General features: G+C 38.5%; 1 protein-coding gene across 1 annotated transcript; it reads left to right on the top strand.

The window, feature by feature from the left end:
• The first annotated feature begins 1,353 nt into the window (after window positions 1-1,353).
• On the top strand, window positions 1,354-10,018 carry ftcd (formimidoyltransferase cyclodeaminase). Its single transcript, XM_063466532.1, has 14 exons — window positions 1,354-1,461; window positions 2,819-3,002; window positions 3,077-3,205; window positions 5,051-5,139; window positions 5,346-5,525; window positions 5,819-5,956; window positions 7,052-7,183; window positions 7,266-7,327; window positions 8,527-8,653; window positions 8,790-8,951; window positions 9,105-9,148; window positions 9,384-9,522; window positions 9,759-9,854; window positions 9,935-10,018. Exons 1-14 carry the CDS (start codon window positions 1,408-1,410, stop codon window positions 10,016-10,018), a joined length of 1,620 nt encoding a protein of 539 aa, XP_063322602.1. The 5' UTR covers window positions 1,354-1,407.
• Window positions 10,019-11,468: the final 1,450 nt, after the last annotated feature.

Here is an 11,468-nt window from a genome sequence, read left to right on the forward strand (position 1 = left end):
TACAGCACTTGTACCTAGACTAACCTGGTTTAACTTAATGCTGATACCTACTTTCTTATGGCCTCTTTGTCTGACTGATGATTTTAGGGTAGGTAAAGCCATAAAGCCAGGTAACTGAAAGTTAGTCTGAGTATGTTGACTTTGCTTCACAGCACAGAGCCCAGATGTTTATGGCTGTCCTCATATGTCTCACACTGTACTGAAATTGGCTAAAATTCAGCAACAGGATGCTAGCGAGACAGCTCTCAAAGGCTACGTTCACACTGCAGGTCTTAATGCTCAATTCCGATTTTTTGATCAAATCCGATTTTTTTGTCTGCTTGTTCACACTACAAATAAAATGTGACAGCAAACACCCTCCAGTGTGAACCCTCAAAGTGGCTCGCATGCGCAAAAGAAGACGTCACACACAACGGGCTCTGTTTAGACCCAGACCAAACAGTATTGTTTGACTGATTGTTTCGGACTTTAAGTTTCCCAATTTTGCTTTAAGTTATAAAGTTATTTTGTTATTTACATATGGCCTAATAATGATCCTTATTGCTGTTTTAGAGAGGAGCGGTGCTTCAAAGGATAGTTGCAGATTTCTGTCAGAATCTGCAGATTATACAGTACAAATAAAATGTTCATGTTTCTCCAATGTTGTCTTCCCAACAGTTTCACTAACATCTACACTGGATGGCCAGGAAGCGTACACGATGTCTTCTCGGGCGCTTCTCCGGCGCTGATAATTGGCGTCTGTCTTGTGTCAGTGACGTAAAAGACAGATTTAATGCGACATGACCATTCAAACAGCAGTCGCTTTCTAAAACATCAGATATGTATCGGATTCAGTACCACATACGAAAGTGACCCAGGTCGGATTTGAAAATATCGGATTTGTGCTGTTCACACTGTCATAGCATGATCGGATATGGGTCGCATAGGGTCAAAAAAGTCGGATTTGATGCGCTTTCGCCTGCAGTGTGAACATAGCCAGTAGCCATAGAGAGCTAAAAGCTAAAATTATTAGAATGAAAAGTCTATGTTTTATTTTAGTTTTCGCAAATCCAGCATCAGTAATATGTCTTGAGGTATGCAGGTTGGTTGGTCAAGGATTTAGGAATAGAAGGAAGCATGCTTTTTCTGCCCTTCTGGACTGGACTATCTCAAGAGCACAGCCTGTGATCAGAAACTGGGATGGAGTTCTCTTATGTAGAAAAAATCTGCCGGCATTTGAAAGAGTGTCTGTGTGCAGAGATGGTAATCATTGTCAGGTGACCTACATACTGAACTTCTGCACACAGTTAATGATTGAACTGCTGCTCAGTGTGTGTCTGAGGGGTTCAGAGGTTTTTGGAGGGGTTATGTGAGGTTGGACTTGGGTGAAACTGAACTCTTTGGGTTTTCATTCAGTTTGCAGACAACATGGCTCGGCTGGTGGAGTGTGTCCCCAACTTCTCTGAGGGTCGAAATAAAGAGGTGAGAGGAGGTCTTTTCTGCCTAATTAACATTTAAACAGTTTAAAGTAAATAAGTAAAGGTGTGCGAGTATTATTAGCAAAATGTGATTCAAGTATAAATGTGCTCATTGTGAATTGAAATGCTCTTTGACACAGCTTTAAAGTTGCTTCCATTTGCTGCTTTGATCTCTGTGTTTGATTTAATAGTTTATATATCTTTGACATTGAGCTGAATTTAAAAGTCAGAAAAAACTTTAGGATCTTTTGGCAGTTTGAGATCATAAGAGAGAGAGAGAGAATCGGATGATTCCCTGTGAACAGCACTTGGGGACGGTGTCGAGGAAGAACTTCATCTTACAGGAAGTAGCCTCCTTCAGAGGAACAGCCATCTGAGGGGAAAGGAGAGAGAGAAAAGAAGAGCATAGAAAGTTCCTACACTTCTTTCTTCATTTGCCTTTGAAATAAAAACATTGGTAGATTTCTGGATTTTTACTGGACAGGTAGTGAATGAAAGGCTAGAATGTAACTTGAACTGTCAAAAACTGCAGTTCAGTAAAAAGTGATCAAGATATGGTTTAGAGTAATGAGATATGATAGAAGTCATTAAACATTAAACAGCTAATTTTTTTTTAGCTCTAAACAAACAAAATATCTTTAAACTGCTCTGAAAACAGTTTAAATGTCTCAACATGAAATCTGCAGGAGACTGATGTGTTTAACGTGTGAGTGAGGTGCTCCTGAGTTCAGATTATCTGTTGAAACATTCGTTAAACAGACATTAAAGATTCACTCCAGAGTAAAGCTGTGTGAGCTGACCTTTGCCCTCTTCTCCCACAAGAGGAAAACTGTTCCACAGGAGTGGAATAATCAGCTGATTTTCTGTTTAACCAAAGTGCTTTGACAAACTACACTGTTCTCATATTCAAGCAGCACTGGTTTGTAAAAAATCAGCTGCCAGTCAAACCAGAGTACAGTCCAAACTGGACACCCACTGAAAGCATCTGATGCTTTATGATACCGAAAATACAAAAAAGGTGAAGCTGAAATCAAAGAGAGAGGACGTATGTGGTTTTCAAACTGCAGCAGCTGGTGTTCTCATAACAATGTAAAAAATAAAAAAAAATACAGCTGATGCAGTACATCGAGAAACATGTTCCTAATCTAAGCTTTTGATAATTGTTGCTAACAACAAATTCTCTGTTTTTTGATGTTATCTTTGTTCTATTTCCAGTTTATTGTGGGTTTTAAATCATTTCAAAGTATTTCCATTTTAATTCAATGACAGTTCTAGCTCTTTATCAACGCAGTATTTCTTTTGAGCTTGACCAACTGAAGCAGGTGAGCCACATCATCACAAATTTTCTATGAACTGTTTAGGTGATCGATGCCATCTCAGCAGCCATCTCCAGCACACCCGGCTGCAGCCTGCTGGACGTCGACCCCGGAGCCTCCACTAACCGCACCGTCTACACCTTTGTGGGCTCTCCTGAGGCAGTGGTGGAGGGGGTGCTGAACGCCGCCCGCCAGGCCTTCAGCCTTATTGACATGAGGAAACATTCAGGTGAGTCTGAGCCCAGCAGCTCATCTCAGGGAGCTGCTGCCTGACATCAAGACATTAACATGTTTCCTGTCCAGGTGAACATCCTCGGACCGGGGCCATGGACGTTTGTCCCTTCATCCCCGTCCAGAACGTCAGCATGGACGACTGCGTGCAGTGTGCCAACGTGTTCGGACAGAAACTGGCAGAGATGCTGCATGTGCCCGGTGAGGCTCATTAAAAAAAACAGCTTCAGCTTTACTGCAGTCAAACATGCAAGAAAACAAGAATGAGAAACAGAATAATGTGATTATAAAACTAAATGCTAATGTAAAATAAAAAAATAAATAGTAAATTTTTATTGTTTATTAGGAAAACTAAAAAACAAAACAAAAAAACAGCGATACCTGGATAAGACAGACAGAGACATAAAGCACAAAAAGCAAGTAACACAGACAGACATATGACAACCTGCAATATTTCACAGTTGTGAGATTTTGTTGTTAAGCCTTTTTCTCCACACAGTGTTTTTCTAATGATGACAACAATTTCTCCTTGTTTTGTGGAAGGTGCTGATCAGTGCCCAGAATTTTTGTGTGAGTTAGGTAAATGACAGAGGTGCTACTTAATTCCGAATTCGTATTGTAAGTAAACAAATATGGAATTTAATAAGTCTTTTGTAGCTGAGGAAATCAGACTGAAGTGGAAGGTTTTGGTTTGTTATTCAGGACTATGAGAGCTGTACAGAGACCGATTGCACAGATGCTAATGTTGTATCAGTGGTGAGAGACCAAGTACATGAAAAAAAAAAAAAATCACCTGTCGCATTCAAATGAAGCCAAAGAGTCAGAAGTTGATTTATTTATTGTTTCTTAACTGAGTCCAAAGTCTTATCTTATCTTGATTTCTGAGATGAAAATAAAACACTTTATGTTAGAGCCCAATAATAACATAATCCTGGGCCAATAATGTGGCAATAAAAGAGTGGGAACTACGTATTACTATTTTAATTTAATTTACATACAAGATAATAAACAAAGTAATTTTTTAGTTGACCACTATTGGCCGAAATGTATAGCATAGAATAATGATGCCTGTGAGGGTAAAGCTGTTAGTAACAGTACAGTAATATTTTTCTAAGAATAAGAGAAGCTGTGAGCAATAAAATAGTAATTTCTGTGCAGAATTATGAGAATACATTTCTAATAACAGTGATGTGGTAGTAATGGCATGATAATAAGATAATGCACTTTGGTGTTTTCACATATTAGGATAATATTACAATATTTTATATGTGAAATGAATTTTCCATATACCTTAAAAAGGGTCCTTTGTTTGAATGTAATAATATTCAAATATTTTATATTTGATGCTATGGTGTACTTGTGTGGTAGTTTTTATGTAATAACTATAAATCAGTGCAACTAAATATAAGACTACCATTTCTACTATGCTGCATACTAATACTTGCTAAAATTAGGGACCTAAGACCTGAAAACATGTCTGCATGTGCCAAATGAAATGAAAGCTAAAAGCCAATGAAACAAGCTATTACTAGTTATTATATTGTAATTACATAGTGTTATACGGTATTATGGAACTATTGCCCCTTTATGCCACACTCCACACTATTACCATGTTCTTACTGAGTTGTCAATAAATTGCTACCAAAGTCAGAGAGCAACTTTGTCACTACAAATGCAAACATTTGGACATCAGCTCCAGTGCATGCTGAGCCCAGAACAAAACTCCAGAAGTGCAGATGAGTAGGTGGCACTGTATTCCTGGTCATTCTTTTAAGAGCTGTTAAAACAGACTGGTCAATTTTGAATGAGAACACTAAAGTAAGGGGGGTGGGGGTGCACAGAACTGGAAGGTTAATGAGTTAAAATGATTTGGGGGGTTTTTCCTGACTGCTCAGATTTTTAAAAACCACAAAGTGTTTTTACATTAGAACCAAAAGGGAGGCTTCACCCTCACAGCAATAAACCTGAGATTCAAGTCTCAGCTTATTATACACTGTTTTTGGTTTAAATTCAAATTAAGAAGTAAATAAGGTTCTTTTTCCACAGTGTATCTTTATGGAGAAGCAGCTCGAACAGAGACCAGGAGAAGCCTTCCATCTGTGCGAACAGGAGAGTACGAAGCTTTGCCTGAAAAGGTGAGGACTCATCAAATCATTATCTCCTTTCTTCTTCGCTCATTTAGTGTTGTGTGGTTATAACTTCTGAGAATGATTTCTAAAAAAAAAAAAAAAAGGTTTCTTTGTAGCAGCAGGGTCAGTGATTGATTTTTTTTTAAATTGAAATATGGTTAACCACAAGAAAATTGTCTCTATTTCCAATTACAATGTTTTTCTCCCTCCAGTTGAAACGTGAAGAATGGGCCCCTGACTTTGGCCCCGCCGACTTTGTACCATCTTGGGGCGCGACGGTAACTGGTGCTCGTAAGTTCCTCATTGCCTATAATGTGAACCTGATCAGCACTAAAGAACAGGCTCATCGCATAGCACTGGACATCCGGGAGCAGGGTCGAGGGAAGGACCAGGTGCGTCCTGGGTTATTTATTTAGCTTTTCATGCTGTGGGTGTTGCTCGCTGTCATGACATGATTAAAATGTCCTTTTAGGATTTCTTTCTTTCTGTTTTGTTGATGAATTTTTCAGATTTTTCTTTTTTAAATCAATTTTTTTCTAATATTTTCCACTTTTTGGAGAATTTGTTGAAATTTCCCAATATTTTTGAATTTCTTATGTTTGTTTGAAAGGTTTACTTAATTAAATAGGACTTGATATATAGCTAAGTATTAAAATCTTTTTTTCTTCTTCTCTGTGTTGATAAGCCTGGGCTGCTGAAGAAGGTGCAGGGGATTGGTTGGTACCTGGATGAGGCTAACCTTGCTCAGGTTTCCACCAACATCCTGGACTACGAGGTGACGCCCCTCCATGCTGTGTATGAGGAGATCTGCAGAGATGCGAAGGTTAGAGCTGTGTGCCTAGCACCATGACATGAGAAAAAATAAAATCAGCGGTATTAAGACAAAAGATGCAATTCTGATCTGATCAGCTCTCAATGTTTAAACATTTAAAACTGGTCTGAGCGGGCATGCTCCGTTTTGCATAACGATTTTTAAATCCCTGTTGAACTGGAACCACGTAAGCTAGCGCAATAATTTTTTTTCCAGATGAAACCGGGGGAGTTGTACTTACATCTTATGCCATCAGCTTGTCCTAGGTCACGGTTTCCTTCCACATATAGCTTTGCAAAAAATTGCATAAAAAGCACTTGCAGCAACAAAAACATAATATTCCAGAAACACGCTTTGCCGATTCGATCAGCTGTTCGTAACACTTCCTACGTTGAAATAGACGTTAGCGCGAACTATCGCATGTCTGCCATTAACTGCCCGAAACCAGAAGTGATGTCATTTTTGCAGAAAATGTAGTTTTTTGCCTTCATGGCCTTATAAGCCTATGCTGGTGTTTTTAAAAATTATGTTTGACTTTATGACTTTCTGTGTCGTTTCTGGGATACTTAGAACTCAAATTACACTGCTGGAAATAGTTTATTTTGATGCACATGCTGTTTTTTTGCAAATTAGCATTATAATACTCATTTTCATTTTTCCTGTAGTATATAAAAATTGATGTATCTCAAAAATAAAACTATGAAGACACTCAAAATAAATCTCCTGTTGTTGGAAACTTTTTGTGCAACTTTTTTTTATTTACAGTTTTGAGGGATAAACCTCTTAAATTTCTCTAACTAGAAATATATGTAAAAAAAAAAACTAAAAACGATTTTCAATTTTTTTGTGGTTTATTGCACTTTTTTGCAATTTATGTAGTTACTATGGACTTAATGCATACATATTATTAAAATTTGAGCTATAACTCTTGTATTAACGTATAGCAACTTGAAATGCTCCCAAAAATGGCACTACAGCATGTAAAAATATAAAGATAAGCTCTGGCAGACTTGGTTCTATTGTAGGTCTTAAAGGGTTAAGTAACGACCAACAAATCCTTAGACTGTTACTGACTTAATTTTTTCTTTTATTGAAATTGTCTTTTAGGACCTGAACTTGCCTGTGGTCGGCTCTCAGATTGTCGGTCTGATCCCTCTGAAGGCTCTGCTGGACTCTGCTGACTTTTATATCCAGAGAGATCGACTCTTCATCATCGAAGAGGAGCACAAAGTCCGACTGGTCAGCAGATGACTCTTATTTTTTTATTTTTTTGATATTTTAATAAATTACAGGCTCTCATTGTTTGTTTGTTTGTTGTCAGGTGATCAGTAAACTTGGCCTCGACTCCCTCGGTCCGTTTAATCCAAAGGAGAGAATCATAGAGTGAGTATTTACAAACTGTGATGTAGTCAGCTGATTCATTATATACTTTATATCCCAAAAAAATATATAAGAACATCGAAGAACATTCAGCCCTTATAATGACAGGATTACATTTTATTCTGTGAGTAATAAATAAACAGAAAGCAGAAGGACACTATAAATCCTTTTAAAGTCTCTAGAACATTTGTGGAGTGGATTGAGAAAACTGCCAAACACACCTAATAATCATTAAGGGTTAGTAGGTTGTCTGTGGTACCAGATTTTACATCATGTTTCTGAACTTCTGAACCTTTGCACACCAGTCGGATGCTTCTTTTCTACTGAGATGATGCCAGCATCTGTTGTATTTTAGTGTCTTTTAAGGACCATATTTCAATAAATGTGAGAACCATTTCTTATACAGTGTTAAGGTGGGACAGGTCTTAAAGAGAATCATGGCAGACATAATCTGTGGGCAGAATCAGTTATTTTTTTATAGTAGTCCCTCCAGTAGTTACTGATATCAGTGGTTCCATATCAATCATATTTGTATCAGTGATATCTGATATCTTGTATCAATGTCAGTTTGTTCTGCAATGACAATACCAAAAACTGTACGTCTCTCACTAGCAGTGCCGTCACTAGAAAAAAGAGGTCAAACGTGTGTTATGATTTTCATGAAGGTCCTGTTGGGGGCTTTAGAGTTTCTCTATTCAGGTGCTCAGAAATTCCTCTTTGTAGATGGAGCAGTTCATCTGTCTCCATCTGAGGCAAAAAAATAATAATAATAATAAAATTGAAACATGCCAATGAGAGCCCAATCCTTATGTCCATAGTCCCAGATCTGTGAGGCTGTGGTTCACCTAGTTTGAGGCCAAGCGTCCAAAACAGTAGTTTGCTTTGCCTCAGTGAATCAGTTACTGGCCTCAGAGTGAGGTTAAGAACTGCATCCAGACTTGTGGTGTAGATAGAGTTAAGCCTAAAGGTAAAGTATTTGATTTACCAGTTTGATAACCATTTAAACCTGCAAACCATCCAGAAGCATCAGTTCCATTTGAGGGTTTCTGAGCACATCCAGCATCAATCCTGTGACAAACCCAAAATATTTCAAAACAAAACAAAAGCTATATATATAACATTATTTGTCAGTACTATATAGCAGATGATAAATGATGATGATATCTTGTTAAAGGTAGGTATGGTGTGTATCACCTGTGCAGGTACATGGTGAAGTCACAGGAGGATGGACAGCTAGTGTCTTTGTCTCTGCGGCAGTTTGTTCAGAGCGTTGGTGCTCGGACAGCAGCTCCCGGAGGAGGATCAGTTTCTGCAGCAGTCGGTGCAATGGTACGAGCTTTTAGGTTCATAACAAAATGATACAATTCTACTTTTAGTTACTTTCTTATTACCTATAATTTCCTTCGAGATTAATAAAGTATTCTGATTCTGATTCTGATTATTTTATTTTGTATCCCTCCTGTAGGGGGCCGCACTGGGTGCCATGGTTGGTCAGATGACGTATGGGAAGAGGCAGTTTGAGAATCTGGACAGTGTGATGAGGAGGCTGATTCCTCCATTTTATCAGGCCATGAATGAATTGCTGGACATGGTGGATGCCGACTCCTCCGCCTTCAACAGCTATATGGTGAGGAGGAAGCTCCAACACCTCAGAGCCTCAGAAACATCTGCAGGCACCCGGAACCATTTCCACTCTTTACTTCTGTCACTGTAACCAGAGTGTGATTATGTTTTGTCTTCATGTCAGATTTGAGTTGATCATATTAGTCTCATGTTGTAGGCAGCGCTGAAAATGCCAAAGAAAACTGCAGAGGAAATGAAAAGGTGAATACTCAAGACTTTAAGACCACCAATTACTGCTAATGACTGAATGCCTTCAGGTTACATTATCATCTTTGAAATGTCCTTGTAACTTTCAGAACCACGTTTCCACCTGTGATCATTTTTTAAATAATCAAATATTCATTTTGTTCTTTTTACAGTTGAAAAGGTCAAAATTGATTTCATTTCTGTCAGCTGCAGAAACACTTCCTGTTTATTTGTTTGTTGTTCTCATCAGGAGAGAAGCTGCGATGCAGGAAGGACTGAAGCAAGCTGTTGGCGTCCCATTGGCTCTTGCTGAGAGGATCAGCATCCTTTGGCCGTCTCTTAAAGAAATGGTTGTCTATGGAAATTTTAGCTGCAAGTCTGATGCTCAGGTGTGAAAAAACACTCATTTCTACCTGTTCTGCTCAGATTCTCTGAAGGTTATGAAGTGCACCTGCAGCATTATGGTGATATAAACTGAGAGGAACTTTGTCTTTTACTAGTGGTGTGTTAAAACATGAATGCATATTAAATCTTTTAGTCTTTAGTCCCACTTTTCTGTCAAACATCGCCTGCAACAGCAGAGCTGTAAATAAGCCCATCTGTCATGTTTTATTTCTGGTCTCAGGTAGCAGCTAAAGCTTTAGAAACAGCTGTTTTTGGAGCGTACTACAACGTCACGATCAACCTCAAAGACATCACAGATGAAGCCTTCAGAGCAGCAGTAAGTGTGTCCATGAGGTTCTTCAATGCTGCTGTTGATCTGCTTTGCTCGTGAATAACTCGTTTTTGTTTCTGCTGCAGACTCAGAGGAGAGCGTCAGAATTGCTGCATGAAGCCAAAGACTGCAGCGCCGCCATCCTCCATGCTGCAGAGAAAAGAAACTGAATAGACTGAAGAAATAAATACAGTTAAATAAAGCTGCACAAGGAAGATAATCTGACATTAATGTGACTTTAAACATTGAAGAGCTGGATACAATGAATGTATTACGAGGGAAAATCTTCAGAATAAAGAGGTTACTTGAAATGGTAAAAGTTTTTAATTTTTGGTCATTTCTTTCCGTTAATATTCACAGAGCAGAATCACAATAACATTTTATTGTAAGATGATTTTCTGTCGGGACAGATTATGTTGCAGTGGACGAACATGGTACTAGAAATTCTGGTAAAAATGTCATCGTATGCGATGGCAGACCGTGGGGATGTGGGGAAAGAGGACCCAAACGCTGGACTCTTTAATGAAGACAGTGCATTTATTTACAGTGAAGTAAATAATCACACAACAATAACTCCCATGCCGTGTCTTCCTCCCAGTGTCCGTGCTCCGTGTCCTTGCTTCCTAGTGTCCGTGCATCCTGTGCTCGATGCCCTCTAGTTTCCACGCTCCTCTTGGGAAATCACATAGGCAGACGTTAGACAACCTCAATGTGACAAGCTCACACTCACAGACTGACTATCTGGGAAACTGACGGGAAGTCTCATGCAACAATCCAGCATCGAGGAGAAACCAGGGACAGCAGTACAATGCACACACACCATCAAAAGATTTACAAATCCATAGACTGCTCATGAACCCTACACTCTTAGAAAGGATGTGTTAAAAAATGACACAAAAAATTGTTGTTGTTGCACTATTAACACATTTTGTGTGAATTTTAACATAACATGTGTAAGAAAATGTGTAAACACATGAAAAAATGTGTAAAAAGCTTAACACACTTGATGTGTTAAAACAAATTCTGCCCAGCAACATGACATACCAGCGGCGGGAAGGGGGCACTATCTTTTTGTGCCACTGAGGACAAAGGACACAAAGATGGAGGTTACGTTGCCTAGTATGTTGTCAGACCTTACAGTAAGTATCATTTACCAGTTTAACTTAATGTACTGAAAATATGTTGGGTTTCTGGAAGAATGTGAAACTCTGAATTTATATAAAATATAGGAGTTATATATGAGCTTTGAGTTTAAGCGCTGTTAATTACTGCTTAACTATACCTAGCTAACCTTAATGTAACAGTCTTGCTAACATATCCTACTCTTAATTTTAGTATTAGTTCTTGGCTTTAGTGCAGTACTTCATTAGTGTTACTGTGTTTTTGGTAATATTTTTATGTATTACTTTATTCATGTATTTATGCATTTACTTTATTTATGTATTACAGTATTCAGAAATTGCTCTTAGTACCAGTGTTGTAGTTGAGCTAGCAGCTCCGACAAGCATTCTGGTGTCTATGAGCAACACCAGAGTCAGTACCTAACCGTAGCAGTGTTGTGTAAAATGACAATATTGTCGCTAGCTCTGAATATAGCAAATATAGAATATAGCAGTGTCG

Source organism: Pelmatolapia mariae, linkage group LG23 (assembly GCF_036321145.2).
Source record: "Pelmatolapia mariae isolate MD_Pm_ZW linkage group LG23, Pm_UMD_F_2, whole genome shotgun sequence".
Lineage (NCBI taxonomy): Eukaryota > Metazoa > Chordata > Actinopteri > Cichliformes > Cichlidae > Pelmatolapia > Pelmatolapia mariae.

Bases quoted from the DNA above. Each gene is read 5' to 3' on its own strand.
- ftcd (XM_063466532.1), top strand. From the start codon at position 1,408: ATGGCTCGGCTGGTGGAGTGTGTCCCCAACTTCTCTGAGGGTCGAAAT. The intron at 1,462-2,818 runs GTGAGAGGAGGT...TGAACTGTTTAG, and splicing joins CTGAGGGTCGAAATAAAGAG to GTGATCGATGCCATCTCAGC. The intron at 3,206-5,050 runs GTGAGGCTCATT...CTTTTTCCACAG, and splicing joins AGAGATGCTGCATGTGCCCG to TGTATCTTTATGGAGAAGCA.